The sequence below is a fragment of the Cetorhinus maximus genome, chromosome 26 (genome assembly GCF_964194155.1).
Source record: "Cetorhinus maximus chromosome 26, sCetMax3.hap1.1, whole genome shotgun sequence".
In the NCBI taxonomy this organism is placed as follows: domain Eukaryota; kingdom Metazoa; phylum Chordata; class Chondrichthyes; order Lamniformes; family Cetorhinidae; genus Cetorhinus; species Cetorhinus maximus.
In genome coordinates this window covers 14,564,787-14,591,298 of record NC_135904.1, presented here as the reverse complement: position 1 = coordinate 14,591,298, position 26,512 = coordinate 14,564,787, and the positions used below count along the sequence as shown (strand labels likewise).

The following is a 26,512-nucleotide window of genomic DNA, read 5'->3' as shown; positions in this document are numbered from 1 at the left end:
GGACATACACTCCAGGTTCCCTCTGTTCTTTTACACTTCTCAGTATCCTCCCATTTACTGTGTATTCCCTTGCCTTGTGTGCTTTCTCCAAATGCACTACCTCACACTTCTCTGAATTGAATTTCATTTGCTAGTTTTCCACCCACTCGATTGTCCATTAATAGTTTGCTCTAATCTACAGCTTTCTTCTTCTCTATCCCACATGGCTAATTTTTGTATCATCTGCAAAGTTCCCTACTTTCAAATCTAAATCATTGATATATAGTGTGTACAGGAAGGAACCCAGTACTGAGCCCTGTGGATCCCCCAATGGAAACAGCCTTTCTGGCCACAAAAGCACCTGTCAACTCGAACCCTTTGTTTCCTGCCACTGAGCCAATTTTGGATCAAACTTGCCACTTTCCTTGGATCCCACGAGGTTTTAGTTTTCTGCCCAGCCTGCCATGTGGGACCTTGTCAAAAGCCTTGCACAAACCCATGCTGATTACATCAAACACACATTAGCTTCTAATTATGCTGAAACATCTGAGTGGTTCACACAACGAATTACGGTGACTTTAGTGATTGTTGTGTTGTAGGCAGCCATTTTGTGCATAGCAAAATCCCAAGAGAGGCAACGAGCTAAAGGCCTGTTACTCTACTCATGGTGTTGGTTGAGGAAAGGATGCTGCCTCCAAGAGAGCTCCTGTCCCTTCAAACCCTGGCAAGAGATCATTACCATCCATAGGAGTAACAGAGAGGACCTTGATCTTAGCTGAAGGAAGACTGCTCAAACCTGAGCTGCACTCCCTCAGCACTACACTGGAACGCTCGCAAATTCAAGTGCTGATGAGAGTCAAGCCCACAACCCTGGCCTGGAAACGAGCATGTCTAATGAATCAGACTGATCTTAAAATTAAAGCACCAGCCGGAATTTTCCAGTCCCTGACGCCGGCGGGATCTTCCGGTCCCGCCGATGTAAACGGAGATCTCAAGGGTTCGCCAGCCCCGCCCCGCCCCGCCCTGGGGGTGCTGGAACATTCCGCCCGCCAGTTCTGTTTCACTCTGTTCATGCCCAAGAGGATTGCCCTGATTTGTAGTTTATTTTTCAGGCCAACACTTACGAGAAATATTGGCCCTTTTACCAGCAACATGGAGGTCAGAGGTTTCCAAAGGAACATGTGAAGAAAGCTGTTGCAGAAATCGATGAGATGTGTAATGTTCTCCGTGGGGAGGGAGTCACCGTCAGGCACCCAGAGCTCATTGACTGGTCTGAATGTTATAAGACACCAGACTTTGAATCTACAGGTAAGTAAAAATTCTGAATTTCCTTGAAGTATTGTTCTACAATAATAAGAGTGATGAATCCAAATAAAAGCATATATTTGGTGACTGTTTGTGTTTATCAAGGTGAGGCCTAACTAGAGCAGAGCAATGCATTTTCTATTTTATTCAGGTATGTGATCATAGTGGGGTCTGGGTAAAGCCCCGCCCACCATCACTGTCCACCAATGGATCTTGGCCCTTTTTCTAACTTTGCCCCTCCTTTCCTGAAGGTACTGCCTCTCTCTGTGACCAACAGCCCTCTGCTTCCCACCAATTGGCTATTTCTGAGTGAGCCCAGCAGGCAATTCGACCAAGAAAGATCACCTGTGGAGTTTGTCCTGTTCAAACCTGATGTCTATGCAGGGCAATGAGGAGCAGGGACCAGGGCTGATAATCTCTTTTGTCCCAGTATTTGTCCTTTGTAGTTGAAGGTGACTATGACATCAAATAGAATTCATTGAGTAGTTTTAGATGCGATGTGTTTGAAGATGCTAATCAGAGCTCAGAAGTACACCATTGGTCAGGAAAAGGAAAAGGCCATTCAGCCCCTCCATCCTGTTCCACCATTCAATTACAGCATGGCTGATCTTTACCTCAACCCTATTTACCTTCCATATCCCTTAATACCCATACCCAACCCATACCTTCATACCCAGTATACCCAATATATACCCTTCATACCCAATCCATACCCAACCCATACCTTCCATTTGCCTTAATACCCATACCCAACAAAAAATCTGCCGATCTCAGTCTGGAAAACACTGATTGATCCCCGGCATCCACGGTCTTTGGGGAGACGGTCTCAAATATTCATTGTCCCTTGCGTGAAGTATAAAAGTTGGGAAATCTTGCTACAACTGTACAGGGCATTGGTGAGACTGCACCTGGAGTACTGTGTACAGTTTTGGTCTTCTTACTTAAGGAGGGATATACTTGCATTAGAGGCAGTTCAGAGAAGGTTCACTGGGCTGATTCCTGGGATGACGGGGTTGTCTTAGGTGGAAAGGCTGAGCAGACTGACCGTATCCTCATTGGAGTTTAGAAGAATGAGAGGGTGACCTTATTGAAACATGCAAGATTCTGAGGGTGTTTGACAGGGTAGATGCTGAGTGGCAGGATCCAGGAGAGGGGGCGCACAAAGTGTAAAACACCGGGGCCCATGCCCTAAGGAAAGGGTCTGGGCTCGAGCTAATATTTTCCATGTATCTGAGTGATTGCTTCATGACGCGGCCGCTCCCTCATTTCCTGAATAGTGGCGAGTGTGGGAAGAGGGGGAAGGTACCTGTCAATCAAATGGATTTTCAGTGGCTTTGATCCAACCATTTCCAAGACCTCGTTTATTCCAGTTCCTCAATCCCGAGACATTCAGACTTGCTTTTTACCTTAAGAGTGAATGTCTCTCTGATACTGTCATCCTTCAGCATGTTAAGGTCTAAATTGTCACATATCTTTTTATTCCTTAGTATTTTCAATTTTAACTTCGCTTTTGCCACAAGGAGACAATGATCTGAATTTATATCTGTGCCAGGATACGTGTGAATGTTATTCATTTTGTTTCTAAGATGTCGTTTCACCATCACATGATCTATTTGATTTCTATACACTTCGCCTGGACTTCTCCGATTGGACAGTCATCTCTTTGGTTGTTTCAATAAGGTCTTTGCCACCATCAGATCGTTTTCTTGGCAAAATTGTTTCAGGCTCTCTGCTCCTTCATTTCTGGTTCCAAGGCCATATTGACCAATACGTGTTCCTGATGCACCTTCACTGATTTTCGCACTTAAATCGCCTGTTACAGTTACCGCATCAGTGGATTTGATCTGATCAGAACACTTCAAGATGTCACAAAAAAACGTCCCTATTTCCTGCTCACTCTGATCTGTGTTGGGGCATAAACTTGTCTGACAACCAGGTCAAAAGGCTTTCCTTTGATCTTAATCATGATCACTCTTCCTGAGATTGGCCAGCCTTGAAATGGTCTCTTGTTTTCTGGATTCCCACTCCATTCCTCTGCTTCTCACCTCTCGAGAAGTAAAGCACATGATTCCTCTTTTCCATCTGACCAGATTCTAACTATCTTACTTATGCAAGTTCTACTAAGTCAGTACAGTGTCGGTCCATTACCTGGACACAGTTATCAAACTTCCCTGCCTGATATAAATTCCTTATATCCCACGTCCCGACTCTTAAGAAGCTACCACTTCCGTTCAGGCTCAGAAGTTGATCTCCCTTCTGCGTTTAGGTCAGCTCTGTCATAAATCTGTTGGCTCATTTGTTGAGCAAGGGCTTCACCTTCTCTGTCATTATTTGCAACAGAATTGGCTGTAGGAAGCCCAACTTCTTCCATATCTCCTATTCTTTCATTATGACTTTGAGGCTTATACTGTGAGTGACTGGCCACATTGCCTTGCTGAGTGTCAGGACTATGCCCTTGGGTGTGTCACACATCTCACTGGGCTCGAGCCTTCTAAGCCATTGTCCTACTAACTTGTTAGGATCTTCTGCCTCTTCCACCTTTCCCAGACTTTGTGCACATTAGAAGGATGGTGTCCCCATGCCCACACCAGCTGAAGTGAAAAACAAGTTTCAATGTCTCAAGGATTGAGGAATCAGAACAAACAGAGGCCTCGGAACAAGAAATGAAAAGCAAATGGGAAGCATGACAGTTTACAACATGCTGCAAAATGGAAAAGAAAGAGAGACAAGGAGTGGGTGACAGTTGAGATACCAGCAATGATAATAGAAAGAGGAAAGAAAAATTGTATAATGAGAAGTGGGATGAAGTATTGGAGCTGAAAAGAAATCAAAAAATGAGAGTTATACATGAGAAGGTGAAATCGGAGGGATAGAAAGAAAGGGATAACAACAGATAGTAGGTGCATAAAAGACAAAAATGGCAAAATATAATTTGAAAGGAATGCCCATTTAAGACAGGGGCGAGAAAAATTTTCTCTCTCAGAGGGTCGTGAGTCTTTGGAACTCCCTTCCTCAAAAGGCAGTGGAAACAGAGTCTTTGAACATTTTCAAGGCAGAGGTAGATGGATTCTTGATAAACAAAGGGGTGAAGGATTATCGGGGGTAGGCAGGAGGTTACAATCAGATCAGCCATGATCTTATTAAATGGCGGAGCAGGCTCAAAGGGCCGAGTGGCCTACTCCTGCTCCTAACTTGTACGTTCATATGTTCGATGCAGCAGCAAAAAGATAAACAGAATTGTACGATGATCCAAATAGAGGGGGTCCGCAAGATATAGATGCAAATGAAGGACCAAACATTAAGATGCCAAAGGTAAAGAATTTTTAAAATTGATGTGTGCAGGAAAAGATTCAGGCGTAGATGAAGCAACAACAGAACATCTAAAAGCCCTTGGAGAAAGAGAATTAAAAGTTTTAACAGGAATTTGTGATCATATATATATATATATATATATATATATAGACCAAAGGATACATTCCAAGTGACTTGAGACATTCATTATTTGTTAAGATACCCAAGAAACTTAAAGCAATAGAAAGCAATCAATCAGCTTTGAACAATAAACTTAATGAGTCATCTCATCAATTTGATTTTGAAAACCATAATAGAAAGAAATAATAACACATTTGTAGGAGAAATTGAAGAAACACAGTCTGGACTGAGATCTTGAGTAGGAACAAAAGAGGGAATATTTAACCTAAGAATAATCTTCAATAAATATCTAGAAATAAACAAGAACGTTTACATATGCTTCAGAGACAATGAAAAAGCGTTCGATCGTGTTTATTACCAAAAGCTAATAGACATGTTGCTGAAATGTGACATTGACAGTAAAGATGTGAGATTTATCCAGAGTCGATAATTGGGACCAAATAGTGAACATCAGGATAGAAGATAGACAATCAGACATGTTTCAAGTGAAGAGAGGAGTACGACAAGCCTGTTTACTGTTGCCAAAATTATTCGTCTGTAATGGAGCTAAGTTGCACCTTGTTATCTCTGAAGAGGCACTAATGACTCTGTGGGCTGCAGACACAAAATTCAAAGGGAATTATACCAAGGCCATCTACATTTCATTAGCTAGGCCTGGCTACTGGAGTGTACTAGTTTGCTAGGACAAAGAGCCCTGCCACCTTCCTTCATAATTCCTAACGGTTGGATAATTAACAATCTTAGGAACACAGATAAAGGAATATACACCCGTTGCTAAAGCCAAATTGGAGGGATGGGAGTCATGTGACATGACCTCTTCCACCTCCCCCCCCACCGGCCCCCAACCCCTTGCCCAGCTGGAGGAACCAGTAATATTGCCTTGTGGAGCTCCAAAGCTCAGTTTGTCATCTTCCATCTAGATATCAGCAGCTCAGAACGAGGGGAAGGGTTTTCGGTTTGTCGGGCGGGTGTGGTGGGCGGGTCCGGGAGCGGCTGGGGGACAGTCCGCTGCCTGCGATTGGCCCCCTGACTGCGATATCACGCTGACAGGCAGTGTGAAGGGCTCAGCGCTGCCGGCATGGGGGCGGGAGGAGGGCAAGTGCAAGGGTCCGTGCCTGCGCGGGGGAGGGCAAGCACAAGGGTCCGTGCCTGCGCGGGGGGAGCATGCACCGAGAGCTTCCTGAAGGCCGGGGGAGCTTCCTCACGGAGCTGAACCATTTTAAAATCAAAAATAAAGACGGCTGCTCCTGCCCGCTGTGATCGGTCGCGATTCCCATCAGAGGCCAGCGTGAAACTGATTCGCGTCTCACTTACGGGATGCAGATGAAGGCCCGACCGGAATGGCACCAACTCCCCCCACTCTCCCCATCCACTTCCTCGATTGTCCAGACCCCCAGCAGGAAATCACATCAGTCCAGAACACGTCTGCATCAACCTGGTTCTCCCCGATACCTGCAGCAGGGGTGGGGGCCTGTTGTCTTGGGCAGCCTTGGCAGTCGTCCTCTGGAGCCTCAAGGCCTGGAGGGCCCCGTCTTACTCTAACTGTCCTGCTGTGGGCCGGCTGCTCCCTCTGTAGTCGCAGAGATCAAGGCTGGAGGGGTCGCAGACAAGGAGGGGTTCCCAAAGGGCCAGACACCCTCAGAGAGTCCTGAGTGGACGTCCCAGGGGTGTCCAGCTGCTGTTCCTCTTCCCTTTGGGTGTCTGCAGGCTCCTGCCTGACTCCTTGATGGGAAGGGGCACCTGGAGGGATGTCCAGATGCCCCGCGCCCTCTCACATAACCACAGCAAAAGCTCACCCACGGCGACAGCAATGGAAATCCGGTCTTCCCACATCTCCGGCAGAATCTGCTGGACCAGGTTTTCCATAACTTCTGCCACCCTCCCCATGGCGACCTCGATGTGTACACAAGTCGGCACCACTTCATCAGCCAGTAGTCTGACAGACTCCACCCCACGTGCCGCTCTGTCGAGGGCCCCCAACTCCTATGCCTCAGGTGCCATCGCTTTTTGCCGCCTCACCAGCATCTTGTGGACGGCCAATCCCTGAGGACCCTCATTTGAATCAGATGTTGCAGATGCCTCTTCCCCAGCCGCCCTCTAAGTGCCGGTGAGCTTGGCTGACCCTGCATCCTCCTGCCGCGGACACGTGTCCGTGAAGTGACCACCAGAACGTGAGAAACCTTCGAAATTAGATCTGGTACCCACCAGGGTGTGTCTCTGGGCTGGTGGAGGGGGTGCAGGTGACAGTTGTGACACCTCTACAGGTGCACTTGCTTCACCCATGATCCTCTCCAGGCTTGTCTCACCGCTGGACTGGGCTTTGGGTCCCAGGCCACTGGACTGGGCTTTGGGTCCTTCTAGCCTCACCCTCCTCCTGCTGGCACCTGTGAGAGAGGAGAGAGCGAGTGACTGGAAGAGCTGCCTCCAACAGGAGGAATGCATCACCCTGAGGTTCCTGTGTGACTATCTGAATGGATCCTTCCCGGATCTAGGCCGCCCGCTGACCTCTCCATCTCCACAGGCTCTGCCCCTATCACCCCCTGCCAGCAGAGGTGCCCGCTCCTCGAAGCCAGTGCGGTTTTTCAGGTGTGGTTGACCCCCTTCCATTTTCCCCTTCTCTCTCTCTCTCTCTCCTCTGCAGTGTTAACCTATCCTGCACAAAGGAGGCATCACTAACTTTGGGTGCTGGAGCTCCCCTGTCCCTTTCTCCCTGAAGGTTGGGTGATTTGGAAGTCTGGGCACCTTTTAAATATGGCTCCCGGGTCTGACAGCAGGGAGGGCACCCGGGAACCTGCCCCTCGACACGAAGCCTCAGGATGCCCCCGGATGCATAATTAATGAACGGCCCGCGCGATACAGCACGAATTCCCAGCGGGATCCAAGGTGAGAAACACTCACCAAACCCACCACTGGGCACAGTCCCGGGATGGAAATTTCCACCCACATTGTCAGTATTTCAAACACTCGATCAGAGCCGGAAAGCTACAGAGATCTCTGCTCGAGGGCAAAGGGGAGGGCAGCAGATAGAGGGGGCAACCTGGGCTAGCTGGATGACAGGCGTCACCAAGCGGTTGGCAGTCGAGCTGCAGCGGATGTGTGAGGATGGCACAAGGCAGACGAGTGGCACAAAATCCTGACAGCGAATCTCCTGGGGGGAGGAGCTAAAAGCAGTTGCAGCGGATCCAATCCGAACAAGACGGGGCGGAATTGACTACAATCCCCAGAATTCTGCAATTCTCTGCTCTAATTATAGGTCAGTATGGGTGGGGATGGTCCAATGTGAAACAGAGGGTCCTGCAGATACTTCCTAGTGTTGGCTCCTACTCTTTGGCGCGATTTCTCCTCCAGTGTGAGCACCCTGGTCTGTAAGATAAGGCAAATAAATATGTCCAAAAACAAAATAGATTTCAATTGAAGGGAGAACGAAATAAATACTTTTGGTATCTTGTTAATAAACATTATAATTTTTTTTGAGTCTTTCCTGGGATGTGGGTGTTGCTGACCAGGCCAGCATTTATTGCCCATCCCTAGTTGCCCTTGAGAAGGTGGTGGTGAGCTGCCTTCTTGAACCGCTGCAGCCCATGTGGTGTAGGTACACCCACAGTGCTGTTAGAGAGGGAGTTCCAGGATTTTCACCCAGCGACAGTGAAGGAACGGCCAAGTCAGGAAGGTGAGTGACTTGGAGGGGAACTTCCAGGTGGTGGTGTTCCCATGTTGTCCTTCTAGGTGGTAATGAGGTGTAAGATCTCAGTATAATGGTTAACTGTCTGATCTGTTGAGTAACTAAGTGAAAAACGTTTACATTAGCAGCTCTGTTGTGAATTTTCCAGTAGCCAGCTCCTAATGGAAAGTTCAAGCTGAATTTCAGAGCATAACTTTCCAAGCTGGAACCAGGAGGGGAGTGAGGAATCTAGGGAGTCCAGAAAGTCATCAGATCCCTGCCTAGGGTTGAGATTGCTGTGCACTGAAAACACAGGCATAAGCTGTTGATCTGGACGGGCAAATAATGGCCAACAGTTCAAATGATAATCTTACACTGGGCAACAAGCTAGAAATCTAGAATTCCACACATATTTCTATTGCTCAGTGCTAATAAAAAACAGGTTTTCCAGTGATAACGATGTTTTCTTTGTGTAGCTAATCAATCAGGAGTGAGGAGGGGAGTCCCGGTGAGCATGTCTATATTTGCAGAGTTGACCCTCAGCAGGAAACTTTGAAAGCTGCTGTTTTTAAGCTGCTGCAGTTATTCCAGTGTCTCAGCATCCACCTCATAGCACTAAAGTAACTTTTTCTGGGGTTGGGCAGGTTAAGAAAAGTATAGGGCCAGTTTGAACTCCCGGTCTCAGTCCCCAAATCCTTCAAGGGAGTTGCTCGGGGTATTTTCTGATTTGCCATTCCGCACAGTTAGAATCCACAAAGAGTCCTTGCACATTGTTATTCATCCGGGGGTAGGGTCTCTACCAGAGGTAAAGAAATGAGTTTTCTAAAGTATGTACGTTCATATTTTTATAACAATCATTTTTTCATCAAATGAGAAAAAAACTTTGCATAAAATGTACCTTCTTCAAACACTGCTTCCCTTTTGAGCAGAATGGATTAATGGATTGTGGATTCTATCAGTGATTTCTCGTATTTAATGTTGGGATAGACAGACTTTTGGTCTCTCAGGAAATTAAGGAATATGGGGAGTGGGCAGGAAATTGGAGTTGAAGCCCAAGATCAGCCATGATCATATCGGATGCCAGCTCGATGGGCCGAACGGTCTGTTCCTGCCCCTAAATCTTGTGTTATGATATCGAGGGGTAATAGTGAGGGATTCAAACCTAGTTGTTGGGATTATTGTAACTCTGACACTGATTAGTGGGAATTTTCTCACACACATAACAATATTAAATGGAGACATGATAAATGGTGAAAAAGCATTGTAAGGATGCACTTGATGATTGGTTTAATGATGATGCCCATCACATTTTGGGAAGAAAAATACAAGTGTATTCATGGTATTTTAACTAAAACAATTAATGTAAAATAATTGTCTTCCACAGAGAGCAGTGGGGGATGGGTCATTGAATGTTTTGTTAGGACCAGATGAGGAGGGGTCGAGTGGTTCCTCCACGTTCCCTCTCCTCGTTTGGCTGCAACAGGTTTTTTTTTTGTTTGAAAGGGATATACTTGCCAATTCTGTGAGTACTTAACTGTTTACACACTGTGACCATAAAAGAACCAATAGGACAGGTTTTCTTGAATGTAACCAAGAAAGAGCTTCACTTTATTATACAGAAACTAATCTAAGTAAAATAGTAAAATGTGCACTGACTTACATGCGCACACACACACACATACACACACATACAGATGGAAAGGATAAGTTGGCCTAATTAGAGCCCATAAAAGTTAAAAGGAATTCACAGTCTGTAGTTTGTTGGCTCAGTTGGCTGCAGGCTGAATCTGGTGCTCTTCTGTTTTCAGTATCAAGGTGATTTAAAACTTCAGGTGGATAATCTATTTTTTCTTGTGGAAGTACAGATGTGGAGTTGAGTTCTTTCTTTAAAACCTCTGTCTGCCGCACATGGAGAGAGAGTCAAACAATGGCAGACAGGGCCCAAAAACTTCCAAGTTGGGCGGAGGGAGAGAGAGAGAGAGAGATAGTGATGGAGGGATCTCTCTCAGTGTCTCAGCTGCTTGTCCTCAGTTGTGCTGAGCTGCTTTTCTATCCTTCCTGCCAAAGTGGACAAGTTCACATTTTCCCACATTATATCCCATCTACCAAATTTTTGCCCATTCACTTATCTTATCTATATCCCTCTGTAGACTCTTTATGTCCTCTTGATAACTTTCCTTCCTACCTATCTTTGTGTCATCAGCAAATTTAGCAACCGTACATTTGGTCTCTTCATCTAAGTCATTGATGTAAATTGTAAATAGTTGAGGCTGCAGCACTGACCTCAGTGGCACTCCACTCATCACATCCTGCCAACCCAAAAATGACCCGTTTATGCATACTCTCTGTTCGTGTTAACTAACCAATTCTCTATCCATGCTAATACATTATCCTCTACAACATGAGCTCTTATTTTGCTGAGCAACCTTTGATGTGGCACCTTGTCAAATGCCTTCTGGAAATCTAAGTATGCCACATCCACAGGCCCTTAATTCACATTGCTTGTTACTTTCTCAAAGAACTCCAACCAAATAGTCAAACATGATTTCCCTTTCACAAAACCATGTTGACTCTGCCTGATTGCATTGAGATTTTCTAAGTGCCCCACTATAACCTCCTTAATAATAGATTCCAGCAATTTCCCTGCTACAGCTGCTAAGCTAACTGCCCTGTCGTTTCCTGCTTTCTGTCCCCCTCCATTCTTGAATAGAGAAGCCTTCATCCCCTAGAGATAAAGGTCAGCATTCCATTAGACTTTTTGATTGCTGAGTCTGGACAGGCTATAGATAACACTTGGGATATTTGTGGCCTGTGTTCCTCAGTAACTGAAACAACATTGGGGTCATTCACCAAGATATTGAGGAGCCATACAAATGAACCGTAATCCTAATGTTAGAATGGGAACTGATACTGATGACACTGGGGAGGGGTGGGGTGGGGACTTGACATCCATCACCTTGATGAGCACAAAGGACCATCCCTTCCCTCTATCCCAATTCTGCTACATTTTCTGAACTAGACACTGTTATGTTGGATATTGGCTGAGACGAGTTTATCACATTATGTTGTACTGACAGTAATTTCCTCTCCTCAGGAATGTATGCAGCTATGCCAAGAGATATACTGCTGGTGGTTGGGAACGAGATCATTGAAGCACCAATGGCATGGCGTGCTCGCTTTTTTGAATACAGAGCATACCGGCCGCTCATCAAGGATTACTTTCTGCGGGGAGCAAAGTGGACAACTGCTCCTAAACCACAAATGTCTGACAAACTCTATGACATGGTAAGCATTGATTCACATGGACAGTTTGCATCAAAGTGACTATTCCTTACACCATTAAACTGTTCCTCAGGACAAGGCAGCCCGCTTGATTGACACCCCATCCACAAACATTCACTCCTTCCACCACCAATGCACAGTAGCAGCAGTGTGTACCGTCTACAAGATGCACTGCAGGAACTCGCCAAGGCTCCTTCAACAGCACCTTCCAAACCCATGACCACTATCATCTAGAAGGACAATGGCAGCAGACAGATGGGAACACCACTGTCTGGAGTTCCCCTCCAAGCCACCCACCATCCTGACTTGGAAATATTGCTGTTCCCTCACTGTTGCTGAGTCAAAATCCTGGAACTCCCTCCCTAACAGCTCTGTGGGTGTACCTACATCACATGGACTGCAGCGGTTCAAGAAGGCAGTTCACCACCACCTTCTCAAGGGCAACTAGGGGTGGGCAATAAATGCTGGCCCAGCCAGTGACACCCACATCCCATGAATGAATTTTTAAAAATTAAAGATTCAGCAGAAGTGGTGCAGTCAATACTGTGTGAAATTCAGATGGTCAGAGTCCAGAGTGCACAGGACTAGACTTTCACATAATGAATTCTCTATCATAATCATTGTGGCCAAAATCCTCTCTCCCTTCCTCCCTCCCCAGACCCTTCAATGGATTTGTCCACCTTTGTTTCGAACAGAGGGGTGTGCTTCCCACTGGAGTTGGGATTCTAATGGAGAATAGGATCCCTCAGTAAACTCTGTGTTAGTTCAGGAATTTAAATTAATTTTAAATATTGTTGATTCATGGTCTGATAGTAAATGTGACAGAGATTTCCTTTCTGCTGCATGGAAAAAAGCTGCAAGTATTCCTAAGAATTATAGAGTAGTTATAATGGGGGAGATTAATTTCCAAATATTGGCTGGGATAGTATTAGCGTAAAGGGGAGAGAGGGGCAAGAGTTCCTAGAGTGTGTTCAGGAAAATTTTCTACAGCAGTATGTTTCCAGTCTATCGAGAAAGAAGGCACTGCTAGACCTGGTTCTCAGGGATGAGTTGGGCCAAGTGGATCAAGTGTCAGTAGGACAACATTAGAGGATAGTGGTCACTGTGTCATAAGGTTTAGGTTCACTATGGAGAAGGATAAAGAACAATCTAGAGTTAGAATAATTAACTGGGGGAAAGCCAACTTCACTGGGTTGAGAATGGATCTTTCCCAGATTCATTGAATCGAAAGGTTGGCAGGAAAAATGGCACCTGAACAATGGACTACCTTTAGAGAAGAGAGAGTTCAGGCACAGACAAGGTATATTCCCACGTGTATTCCAACACATATCCCTGGGTGACAAAGTGATAGAGATTAAGATAAAGAAGAAAAAGTGCTTTCGACAGATTTCTGGTGGATAACACAACCGAGAACCAGGCTGAGTGTAGAAGGGGAGGTGAAAAAGGAAATAAGAGAAGCAAAGAGAGACAATGGGTGCCAACATAACAGGGAATCTAAAAGTCTTCTATAGCTATATAAATAGTAAAAGAGTGGTAAAAGGAGGAGTGGGGTCGATAGGTTCTTGACTAACGAAGGAGTCAAATGTTATTTGGGGTCAACACAATGTGGAGTTGAGGCCACAGTCAGATCAGCCATGATCTTATCGAATGGCAGAGCAGGCTCGAGGGGCTGAATGGCCTACTCCTGCTCTTAATTCATCTGTTCGATTAGGGACCAAAAAGGGGATTTATATATGGAGGCAGGACATGTCTAGGGTATTGAATGAATATTTCACTCCTGTCTTTACCAAGGAAGAGGATGCCACCCAGGCCTTGGTGAAAGAGGAAGTAATTCAGACACTAGAAGGGTTTAAAATTGATAAGGTGGTGTTATTGGATAGGCTATCTGTACTTACAGTGGATAAGGCATCAGGACCAGATGAGATTCATCCAAGGATATTGAGGGAAGTGAGAGTGGAAATTGCAGAGGCTCTGGCTGTAATTTTTCAGTCTTCCTTAGATTCAGGAGCGGTGCCAGAGGACTGGAGAATTGCAAATATTACAACTTTGTTCAAAAAAGGGTGTAAAGATAAACCTGGCAACTACAGGCCAGTCAGTATAACTTTGGTGGTGGGTAAACTTCTAGAAACAATAATTAAGAACAAGATTAATATTCACATGGACAAATGCGGGTTAATTAAAGAAAGCTAGTCTGGATTTGTTAAGTGCAAAACATGTTTAACTTGCTGGAGATTTTTGAAGAGGTAACTGAGAAGGTTGGTGAGGGTAATGCCATTGATGTGGTGTACATGGACTTCTGGAAGGCTTTAGATAAAGTGCCACACAACAGACTTGTGGGTAAGTTAGAACTCATGGAATAAAAGGGAAAGCAGCAACATGGATACAAAATTGATTGAGTGACAGGAAACAGAGAGTAGTGGTTAATGGATGTTTTGCATGCTGGAGAAAGGTTTGTAGTGGAGTTCCCCAGGGGTCAATGTTGGGACCCTTGCTCTTCCTGATACACATTAATCAACTAGACCTTGGTGTACAGGACGATACAAAATTTGGAAGCACTGTGAACTGTGAGGAGGACAGTGTAGAATTTCGAAGGGACATAGTCAAGTTGGTGGAGTGGGTGAACAAGTGGCAAATGAAATTTAATGCAGAGAAATGTGAAGTGATTCATTTTGGTAGGAAGAACATGGAGAGACAATATAAAATAAAGGGTACAATTCTAAAAGGGGTGCAGGAGCAGAGCAACCTGAGTGTATATGTGCATAGATCATTGAAGGTGGCAGGACAGGTGGAGGGAGCAGTTAATAAAGTATATAGTATCCCAGGCTTTATTAATAGGGGCATAGAGTACAAGAGCAGGGAGGTGATGCTGAACTTGTATAAAACACTGGTTCAGCCTCAGCTGGAGTATTGTGTCCAGTTCTGGGCACCACAGTTTAGGAAGGATGTGAAGGCTTTAGAGAGAGAGTGCAGAAAAGATCCACGAGAATGGTTCCAGGAGTGAGGAGCTTCAGTTATGAAGACAGATTGGAGAAGTTGAGTCTGTTTTCCTTAGAGAAGAGAAGCTTGAGAGGAGATTTGGTAGAGGCATTTAAAATCACGAGGGATTTGGACAGAGTAGGTATGGAGAAGCTGTTCCAATTGGTAGAAGGGTCGAGAACCAGAGGGCTCAGATTTATGGTAATTGGCAAAAGAAGCAATGGCGACATGAGGAAAATCTTTTTCACACAGTGAGCAGTTAGGATCTGGAATCCACTGCCTGAGAGTGTGGAGGAGGTAGTGTCAATCGAGACATGCAAGAGGGAATTGGACTGATATCTGAAAAGGAAGAATGTGCAGGGGTTACAGGGAGAGGTTGGGGAATGGCATTAATTGAATTGCTTCTTTAGAGGGCCAGCACAGACACAATGGGCCAAATGGCCTCCTCCCCTGCTGTAGCCATTCTATGATTGATTGTGAAATTTGATTTTATTACGCTGTGATCTTGGAGCTGAAGAGTAAATGTTGCTGCTACAGGATTACCCCATTCGTTCAGTGGAGGACAGACACAAACTCGCTGCAGAAGGGAAATTTGTAACCACCGAATTTGAACCGTGCTTTGATGCTGCCGATTTCATGAGAGCTGGGAGGGATATATTTGCACAAAGGAGCCAGGTGGGTACTCTACATCACTCAGTCCTTCACACCTCCGTCAAGGTACCGTCCCATTGTCATTCGGTAGGACAGAACTTGAGTATTGCTGAAAAAAGAGACATGTCGAAGCTTTTCATCTTGCACTCATCAGGACACCACAAGAATACCAACATAAGGGGAAAACAAGAATTTATACTGTATGAGAAGAGAGTGCTAATTGGCTGGCAAATGGACTCTGATTGGTAGAGGCATGGCCATGGAGAATGCACCATTGATGGTGACTGACAGTAAACTGCCAAGTATTGTTTGAAATTTAAACCAGGCAGCTTGACCCTGACTGGTCAAGGCATTGCCATGAGGAATGAGTCAGCGAATGGCTGTCACTTATTTTGTTTAGCTGAAACAGGCGCAATGTGTGTATATGTTCTTTCTGTCTGCAAAGAACAGGGTCCTGTGTATTAATATATGTAGCTTCCAGTGCACGCAAATGGGTCAAGTCTGACTGACGATCTTAAATTGGTTGTCAGCGTAATTCTTAGCACACTGAGGATTATTTAGCAAATGGTGCATTCTCCATGGCAATGCCTCTACCAATCAGAGTCCACTTGCCAACCAATCGGCTCTCTCTTCTCATTGAGTAAAAGTTATTTTTCCCCCTTATATTGGTATTCTTGTGAAGTGTCCTGATGAGTGCAAGACTGAAAGCTTCTACATGTCTCTTTTTTAAGCAATACCATTGTCTCCCTAATTTCCCCTGCCCAGCCTCAGGTTACAGCTATTGTCCCCACATACAAACTCACACTTTCTGATTTAATTCTTTCCATTGAAGTCAGGGCTGTGACCGTAACCTGTGGACTGTCTCGCTTTTTAGATTCAATATTAAACATTAACAACTCTGACAGGTTGAGATCCAGTGTGAACGATGGGCTTGTTTCCATTTTCTAGGTGACTAATTACCTGGGGATCGAGTGGATGAGGAGACACCTTGCACCAACATACAGGATTCACACCATTTCCTTCAAGGATCCAAACCCCATGCATATTGACGCCACCTTCAATATCATTGGACCCGGTTTGGTATTAGCGAATCCAGACCGCCCCTGTCATCAAGTAAGATTATTGAGAAACACTGCAGCTTCTAATTCTGATAAAGGATGTAGGAACAGATAAATGCTTTTATTGTTTTTCACTCCTGATGCTTCACATTGTTGCTCTTTACCAGACTAATACATGTCAATATAATTGATAACTGAGGGTCTCATTCCTGGAGCTGTGTACCTCTGTTTTAAGAAATTAAAATAATGAGGGATTTTCTGATATTGACCCTGCTATACAAGGTGGGGAGGGGAGGTCCATAACCTTTTTACAGCATCTTCTCTGCATTAAACGGTCTGTTTCCTACATTTGATGAGGAAATTCCTCTTGTAAGATAATGAAACAACCATACCCCATTCCAAACTCTGCAATACAAGATTTCTATTGTGGTGGTGGAAGGAGGGAGGTGGAGGGGGGTGGAGGGGGTTAGGGAAGGGTGGAGGTGGGTGAAGGGTGGTGGAGAGGGATGAAGGGTGGAGAGGATTGGAGGGGAGTGAAGGGGGGGTGGAGGGGTGAATAGAGTTGGGGGGTGAAGGATGGTGGAGTGGGGTGGAAGGGGAGGAGGGGGTTGAAGGGGGTGGGGATGGAGAAGGGGTTGGAGGAGGTTGATGGCGGAGGATGGTGGAGGGGGGTGGAAGATGGCGGAGGAGGTGGAGGATGGTGGAGAGGGTGGGGATTGGTGAAGGGGGTGGGGGCTGGAGTGGGGTGGGGGTGATCATCAGTACAGCTCCAATCCCGCTGCTCTTAAAGGTTAGGGAGGAAATAGAATGATAAAGGAATGAGAACAGAAAATGCTGGAAATACTCAGCAGGTCAGGCAGCATCTGTGGAGAGAGAGAAACAGAGTTAACGTTTCAGCTCTGTGATCTTTCACAGTTCTGATGAAGGTCATTGACCTGAAACATTGGGGAGAATTTTCTCCCTGTCGGGCAGGCGAGTTGGGAGCAGGTGCGGGTGGGCGCAGAGCCGATCGTGCACGCCGCCATTTTACATGGGCGGGCCAATTAAGGTCCGCCAGTGTGACGCGCACCCAGAAGTGCTGTGCGCTCCCCGTGCGGGCGGTGGGGGGAGGAGGGAGAGTCAGGGCCTGCGCACGAAAGAGCACAGAAATCTCCCTGAGGCACAGAAATCTCCCTGAGGCAGATTAAGTTCAGTGTCAAAGATGGTAAAAATAAAAAAATAAAATTATTCAGACACGTCCCCTCATGTGACAGTGTCACATGAGCTGGGGCATGTTTATAAATTTTCATTAAAAATCTTTATTCAATTAATAAATCCTTCATGAAACCTCGTCCCGCCCATGGATGAGGTTTCATGAAAAATGTGAAGGCCGCCTGGGCTCTTCGCCTGCCCCCCCACCGCCAACCCTTAAGGTTGGACGGGCGGCCCTGACAATTGCTTTAATTAGTTTATTAAAGGCCATAACAGGCCTTTGACAGTTCGGTGGGCTCACAGCCGACTCCGGTGTCCCGACATCACCGCGCGTCATTTTGAAGATTCTGCCCATTAACTCTGTTTCTCTCTCCACAGATACTGACTGACCTTATGAGTATTTCCAGCATTTTCTGTTTTTATTTCCAATTACCAGCATCTGCAGGATTTTGCTTTTGTTTGGAATGATAAATGTTCACATTCATAATTACTTAGATAATATTCTCAGAGTCAGAATGGTAAATATTAGCTTTCCACTCATGTCTATTTTGTGACTGTAACACTGGAGAGAATTTCCAGTGCCCTGCAGTCTTGGTCACAGGACGATAGGGGCAAGAGGATACCCTATACACCACTCAGCCCCATAGGGGCAGGTGGATACCCTATATACCACCCACCCCCCATAGGGGCAGGTGGGTACCCTATACACCACCCACCTCCCATAGGGGCAGGTGGGTACCCTATACACCACCCACCTCCCATAGGGGCAGGTGGGTACCCTATACACCACCCACCTCCCATAGGGGCAGGTGGGTACCCTATACACCACCCACCTCCCATAGGGGCAGGTGGGTACCCTATACACCACCCACCTCCCATAGGGGCAGATAGGCACCCTATATACCTCCCACCCTCCATAGGGGCAGGTAGACACCCTATATACTACCCCCCCCCCCCCACCACATAGGGGCAGGTGCATACCCTACACACCGCCCCCCCCACCCCCCCTCACTGTAGGCAAGGGGTTATCTTGGCAGCGCCTGAATGGTGGAGATTTTACTCAGGAATTTGCTGGGAGGCCAAGGAGAGAAAATAAGTGACCAAAATAGAATTGAATGTTGTCTTTGTGGATCTGGTTGTGAAAAAAAAATCAGACAATTTCTTGTCTCTCTTAACTGTGCTAAAAAGGGAACCCTGTTGGCAAACTGAAGAAGGAGTTTGTATCTGTCCAGAGTGCAGATTCTCAGAACTTGTGCCTACATCTCACTCAGACTGGGAAAGATAAAAGTTGTTATCCACTGCCTGACTTGTCATTCTTTAACTCTCAGATTGATGTTTTCAAGAAGGCTGGTTGGACGATCGTCTCTCCGCCAACTCCTCTGATATCTGACGGTAAACATTACTTCACCATTCCAACATTAGGAAAAAAACATGAACATTTCACCCTAATAACTAATGTGATAAGATTATTTTTTTTCTTTATTTGTTCATGGGATTTGGCTGTCACATGCAAGGCTAGTATTTATTGCCCATCCCTAATTACCTTTGAACCAAGTGGCTTCAGAGGGCAGCTAAGGGTCAACCATATGGTTGTGCATCTGGAGTCACACGTAGACCAGGCTAGGTAAGGATGGCAGATTCTCTTCCCTAAAGGACATTATTGAACCAGATGGGTTTTTAAGACAATCATTGATAGTTTCATGGTCGCTATCGCTGAGATTAGCTTTCAATTCCAGATCTTATTAGCTGAATTCAAATTCTGCCAGCTGCCCTCATGGGATTTGAACTGATGTCGCCCGGGCATTAGCCTGGGGCCTCTAGATTATTGCCACTTGGTTTAAGAAATGACTTTGGGACAGCCAAGTCCAATAGTTGGGTTAGAACGCTGGAGTAGTTTTCCCACTAGGTTGTGTCATGTTCCTGGCGCAATTGGCCCGAAATCAGTCAAACCAGTGCAAACATCGCAGAATTTCGAGCGCCAGTTACGTCCTGCGCTAATCGAGTCTCTGTGACCTTTTGCACTGGTTTAAAAAGCATCACACTGGAAGATGGCCCAACCCACAAAACTGGCCACACCCTCAGGTTAAATTAATCGCCATGGTGATTTTCCGCTAATTGCGCTCGTTTTTAAACCTCCAAAGAAGGCTCTTAAAAACATTCTTTGGTGCAAGGAAGGTATGTTTTAAAACTTTTAAATATTAATTATAAGAACGGACTACTGTAAACTAATGAAACTAATGAATGGCTCTGTGTAGTTGTTATGGACAACGGAGAGAGGCAGACTGAACTCTCAATTTTTCTTGCTGTCTGTCCATAAGCAGGAGGTGTTTTAATTTTTGAAACAGACTGTGATGTATTCCCCCCAAACCCTCTGTTTGTGAAGTCAATTTTAAAGGGACTCACAGCAAACTCTCTTGTATTCCATAGCACTGGTTGATTATGCTGATTCATGAATGATTTTATGCTTGTGATTATGCAAATGTGTTTGAGCTGAGACTTGAATCAAAATCAATTTGGAAAACTTTCACATTTTCGAGCTCAGACTGCTGCTTGTGCCTAAAGTGGAAACTCAAGTCCGCCGTACTCAGGCGGTGTGAGTCCAGCCCTGGGTTATTTCACACTGTTGTTGAGGTGCTCTGGACTGTGCCCAAGCCTGGTCACCATCTGATCCAAAGCCCTGGTCAGTACTAATTTTAGAGACCGTGGGTTAGGTTTTCTAATCGGTGATTATTCGGATGGTTTGTTATTGGCTCCCATCAGACTGATGGTATGTTGACTAGGCCTGAACTGTTAGCGTGCTGACCAGGCCTGAATTTGTACCATTAATTTACATGGACAGTGGCATTGGGAGATTTTTTATCTGTGGGTGTGTAGGAGAAGGTGCGTACACAGATTGTTTGGGTTTTGAAATGCAACAGCACTACATGTCCTATCTGGCTTGCTGTAGCCATGTGACCTCTGCCATGAGGGCCTCTTTATAGGCTGTCATTTTACAGGAGAGAGGACTAGTGTGTTGGTGTACGAGCTGGTATCAGACAGGGGCAAAATACAGGGAACGTGCGCTGTTTTTAAAAGAAAATGACAAATTTCTTGATGGCCAATTTATAAATCTCTAAAATAATATTGCCCAAGAATGCAGATTGTAATGGAATGCAATATGAGGAGATTGTGATAATGCTGCATTTCATGTTTCCCCGCAGATCATCCCCTGTGGATGTCATCCAAATGGTTATCCATGAACGTTCTGATGTTGGACGAGAAGAGAGTGATGGTTGAAAGTAATGAGACTACAATTCTTAAGATGTTTGAGAAACTGGGTAACTTATCATTCACAATTACTTATATTTCTTGAATTAAAATGCACAATGCCTCTGCCTACACAGATAAGTTGATTGGGAATTTTCTGCATTAGGGTCAGTATCAGGAACATTAAACCTCCTGCAATGAGTCCCAGGTACTTGCTATTTGTGAACTGTTGATTCATTACATGGCCCCATTCACTGGCCCTTTTATAGAGTTCCATGCTCCATGACCTGCCACGGTTGTGGGTGGGGGAGTTATGGTGTGTTCTACTCCTGACTTTACTCAGTGTAATTACAGCCTACAGTTCACTCCTCACTAGCCATCGATTTCTATTCATGCGTACTGATAACACTAGCTTGGGTCATTGACCTGCTGCTCTATTCCTCAGTTGCTGGTCCAACTGACTGACCATTAGCCTGGACAGTTCAAATTCTAAACAGTGCTGCCTTATGTACTGTTAAACATTAAGAAAGGACATGTAAACGTGCTGAATATTGGCACCAAGCCACAAGCAGTTAAATGAGAGAGAGAGAGAACACAGAATGCTGCTGAAAACTTCACAATAATAATGCAAGTTTTCAAAATTACTTTTTACTAATTGATATGGAATAAAAACATAGTATCAGTAATGGTGACCATGGAACTACCGGATTATCATAAAAACCCATCTGGTTTGTTAATGTCCTTTAGGGAAGGAAATCTGCCATCCTTAGTTGTTTTGACCTACAAGTGACTCCAAACCCACAGTAATGTGGTTCGATCTTAATTGCCCTATGAAGTGGCCAAGCAAGACATTCAACTGTGTTTATGAAGGTGACTCACCACCCACCTTCTCAAAGACAGTTAAGGATGGGCAATAAATATTGGCATTGCCTGCGATGCTCACATCCTGTGAATGAACGCTAAATGGCAGCCCAAGACTTTTACAAAATATTTTCTTTCCATTTTTTTTTGTGAAAACCATAAACCCGTGGCTTTCCTTTCTTCATGTCTTGCCCGTGAGTGGGGAAAAGTCTGACCCCCATCTGCAGCATCTTACAGCAAGAGTCCAATGAAGAGTCACTCATCAATAGGCTGAGATCAGCACCTCAGTCCTCAGGTACAAGGTGAGCATCATTGGGATCTCACCTTCAGTAACTCTGCTTGAATCTGTGGCTCTCGACACAGAGTCAGGAAGCGTCTCAAACCATCAGAAACCCCTTGATTGGAATCTCGGCTTGGAATTCTCCCAGGCCTCTGTTATGCTCGACCTACACATCCTGAACCTCCCGATAGATTATACCTTAGAAATAGCCCTCAAATATACACAATTCACCTTTAATGTAAAGGAATCCTTTCATCATATTGCAGCCTGGGGGATCCTGTCCTAAGTACTGGTTTCTCTGAATAGACTATCCAAACCTATTGATTGCTATATGCACTGATCCCAGGGGGTAGAACTACACTGTCCTTAATCAGTGGGGTAAACACACTCACCCAGACAGCCAGCAAAGCCACTGTAGGGCTGGAGCGAATGGCCACAGATCACTTCTCCTTGCCAATATTCAGAGATGTAAGTAAATAGAGTTGCTGGTTTTTAAACCTTCCTTAATGCCTGTTCTGTAAGAGTATTTCTCAAATTGCTTTGGTTGAAGGCCCACTTTTCAAATGGATTAATGATCACAGAGTCACCCACCTAAATTATAATCCTACAAATTTCTGGCATATTTACATATCTGAATGTAAAGCTCATCAGTGTCCTGTTAAAGGGACTTGCATGAAATGTTGCAAGAGCTGTCTGACGCATTGGAGACATCAGGAGATGAGTCCACCATTAACTAGAAAATCTTCTTTTTTCCTTCTCCAGGAATTGAAACAGTTAAAGTCAACATCCGTCATGCAAATTCGTTGGGTGGGGGCTTTCATTGCTGGACATGTGACGTCCGTCGTCGTGGCACCCTCCAATCATATTTTGACTGAGTATTGCAGGGGGTCAGGTCATTGAGAAATCAAAGAGGCTAATGGAATATTGACCCTTATCTCAATGAGGCTGGAATACAAAGGGATGGACGTTTTATATAAAGGTCTGCATTCAGTTCTGGCACTGCACCTGGACAAGACCTTGGAGATGTAGATTCACCAGAATGATACCGGGGCTAAAAAGGGTTAAATTAGGAAGACAGGTTGCATAGACTACTCTTGTATTTACATGAACATAGAAGATAAAACACTAATTAAAAACACAGGCCCTACTCCCGCTTCTAATTCGTATGTTCATATATAAATATGTTTGTATGTAATTGGTATGATTGAGATGTTTAAGAAAAGTGAAGGATTTGCTAGGGTAGATAAAGAGAAAATATATCCACTGAGGAGATCTTGAACAAGGGAATTACCCTCAAAATTAGGGCTAAGGTATTCAGTGGGATAATGTCAGGAAACGCTTCTTCACAGAGGGAGAATTTTAGAATGATACAGCACAGGAAGCCATTGCCCAATTGTGTCTCTCTCTACTCTTTGAAGAATTATCTTATTCATTCCACTCTCCTGCTTTTTTCCATAACCCAGAAAATTTCTGTCCTTCAAGTATTTATCCAATTCCCTTTTCAAAGTTATGCTTCCATCGCCCTGTCAGGCAATGCATTCCCGATTGCAACAACTCACTGTGTAAATTCTCTTCCCTCAACTCATCTCTGGTTCTTTTGCCAATTACTTTAAATCTGTATTTTCTGGTCACTAATTCTTCTGCCAAAAGAAACAGTTTCTCCTTATTTGTCCTATCAAAACCCTTCATGATTTTGAACAACTCTATTAAATTTCCTCTTAACCTTCCCTGCTCTAAGGAGAACAATCCCAGCTTCTCCACTCTGTCCACATTACTGAAATGCCTCATCCCTGAAACCATTCTAGTAAATCTCCTCTGAACTCTCTCCAAGGCCTTGACATCCTCCCTAAAGTGTGGTGCCCAGAACTGAACACAATACTCCAACTGTGTCCTAAACGGTATTATAAAGCTTTAGCAAAATATCCTTGTTTTTGTATTCTGTACCTGCTAAAAAAGCCAATGGTCCTATAACAGCTTTCTCAACGTGTCCTGTTTCCTTCAGAATTGGTGTGAGTACACCTCCTCCCCCCCAAGTCTCTTTGTTCCTTCACCCCTTTTGGTTATATTGCCTCTCCTCATTCTCCTGATCAAAATTCATCACTTGGGTAGGTGGTCAAAATCTGGGATGCTGTCACGCAAAAAAGCTGTTGAGGCTGAGGCCAATTGGAAATTTCAAAACTGAGATTGTGAGATTTTTGTTAGGCAAGAATATGAATTGACCTAGTTGAATGATGGAACAGGCTTGATGGGCAGAATGGCCTCTTCATGTTCCTATTTTCTTACGTTAACTAGGTCTAAACCTAAACACAAATACAAGTTGGTGATTCATTTTGGTCAAGCACATGCATGAACTGTAGGTTTTTTTGAACAGTGCCTTCCTATTTCAAGCCTTTCTTTTTCATCATTCTCCCCTTCAGGAGATGTTTAAAATTCACTTGTGATCTGCAACAGAGGTCCTCTGGCTATCTTCCAAACATTTCCTTCTCTTCTAATGAATGTGGCATTTCAATTTCTATTGAGTGAGCAGTAGTTTCAGGATAACTGTGAGACTATTACCTGGTCCTCAGCTTACTATTGTCATTCCCGTTACTGGAAATTTGGACGGTCACTTCACTGGATCATTTTATACTTTTATTAAATTGACAGAAATTTTAACAAGGACCATGTTTATATTTGAGGTATGAATTGGCAGTTATGCGTTGCCCATTTAAAAAAAAAATCATGTCTCAGGTGTCATTTGGCAGTTATATCAAGGCAAATGATTTGGCACAGTACAGCACATCACCACAAATTCTTTAACTGTCTGTACGTACCCCACCCGGTGCTCAAGAGCCAAAACTTTTCTTCATCAGCCTGAGTGACAGTATTAACGACAAATTACTTCTGTTATAATTGGTGCTTCACAAAGACATCTCACACGGCTGAAGATCCCAAAGTGACTGGGGATTACACAGGGAAAGTATTTGCAATCAGCCATGTATGGGATTCCTCAATGTGAAACTCTTTTAAAAGGTAGCGAGGGATTATAAGACTGGAAGGCCTCTGATTTTTGCCTTTGTTTAATTTGTTGTCAGTCTTAAAGTGTTTCTAGGTTTTGTTTGAATGATGCAGTCACTTGAACCCTGGAATGTAGTTGTTATACTGTTCCTCAAACACAGCCTGAAGCTCCATGTTGTGCAGTAGCTTTCTGTTTGGAAATCATAAAAATGGTGTTCATGGAATTAAAATTTCTCTCAGCTGGAATTTCACTGTTATACACTGATACTGAACTAGACACCCAGAGAATCCATCGAGAGGGGTTTTTAAAACATAAGCCCAGGAGAGGGTGCTGCAGCCTGAGTATTAGTAACAGGCACTGGTGTTCAGGGACTCTGGCTGCCGTCTCGCACCACTGCTCTCAACTTTTGGTGAGATCAAACCCCTTAGCCCGTTTTTTCCTGTTTGAGGGATTTTCCATCCTTTGGTTCTCTGGTTTTTGCTGCTTTGAGCAGTCTCAGCGTTTGACACCCAGTTCTTCCGAGCAGCCTCCAACATGGATGGCTCCTTGGCATTTTTGAGAAGAAATTAGTATTTCTGTCCCTGCGTCAGACACAACCACACCGTGCCCCCTGGGGGAAAACCCAGAGTATCAACTGCCAGCAATATCCACCAGGCACCACCCTGGATCCATAATTCCCCAGGCTTTTCCCTTGTGTCTGGGAACTAAATGTTTCCCAGGTGCAAAAAGCTGGACAACTATTAGAATTCAGCTACCACAGAATCAGTGCAAAACACTGTTCCCTGAAAACAGAATAAATGACAAATGTAATAAAATTCTGGCATTTCTTTTGTGAACATGAGATTTAGAATAGCATTAATTCAATGGTTTATTCGTATTTTGCTGCAATATTCTGAATGACCATGCTTCTACTTTTAATTTGTGCTCTTTCCCAATAAAAGCTCTATTGCATTTTATCTCTGGTGGTTTGGCTGTGATAAATTATCCAATGTCGGTTAAAATTGATTTAAGAAACTGAATGGCAGCATTGGGCTCGAGATGGGAGTGGGGTGATTTTGAGGGGTTGAGTTTTTAGACAGGAACATTGTTAGGGGTATTTTGAATTTGACAGGAGTTATCAGCACCCAGAAGGGGTGATCCCACTGCCAATCCTTTCATCCAGTCTGAGCTGGGGGAGCAGCAGAGCTGGGAGCTGGTCTGAGAGTGGGTTCTGGAAGCGGTTAATCTGCAGAATCCCTGCTCTGGGGTCTGTCCCCGGAACGGTTGGACCTCACCGGCACAGGTGTCTGGCTCAGAGTCCAGGCATCTTCGGGGCTACAGCGATAGCCGGAGCCCAGGAACCACAGCCTGAGTAAAAGGCAATAGATACCCCAGGAGTGAGCAGTCACCGGATAAGGAGCAGGTTGAAGACTCTCCCCAGGACAGGCCCCCTCCAAACACTAAACCCAAACAGTTTGTTACCCTGATGGCTCTGGGGGAATGAACGAATCAGCGGCCAGACATGTAACCACAATGGTGAGGGATCACTGAATAGAATGGCTGCAGCACAGGAGGCCATTTGGCCCATTGTGTCTGTACTAGCTCTCCGCAAG

The 26,512-nt window shown here is 44.8% G+C and overlaps 1 protein-coding gene across 1 annotated transcript in view; it reads left to right on the top strand.

The window, feature by feature from the left end:
• The window catches only part of gatm (glycine amidinotransferase (L-arginine:glycine amidinotransferase)), a 40,247-nt gene extending 14,371 nt beyond the window's left edge, over nt 1-25,876 (top strand). Inside the window, exons 3-9 of the mRNA XM_078530200.1 lie at nt 1,092-1,287; nt 11,472-11,662; nt 15,173-15,310; nt 16,235-16,399; nt 18,864-18,927; nt 20,736-20,852; nt 22,685-25,876. Of these exons, the coding sequence (XP_078386326.1) occupies nt 1,092-1,287; nt 11,472-11,662; nt 15,173-15,310; nt 16,235-16,399; nt 18,864-18,927; nt 20,736-20,852; nt 22,685-22,797 (984 nt within the window). The 3' untranslated portion in view covers nt 22,798-25,876. The remainder of the gene's footprint in view (nt 1-1,091; nt 1,288-11,471; nt 11,663-15,172; nt 15,311-16,234; nt 16,400-18,863; nt 18,928-20,735; nt 20,853-22,684) is intronic.
• The last annotated feature ends 636 nt before the right edge of the window (nt 25,877-26,512 follow it).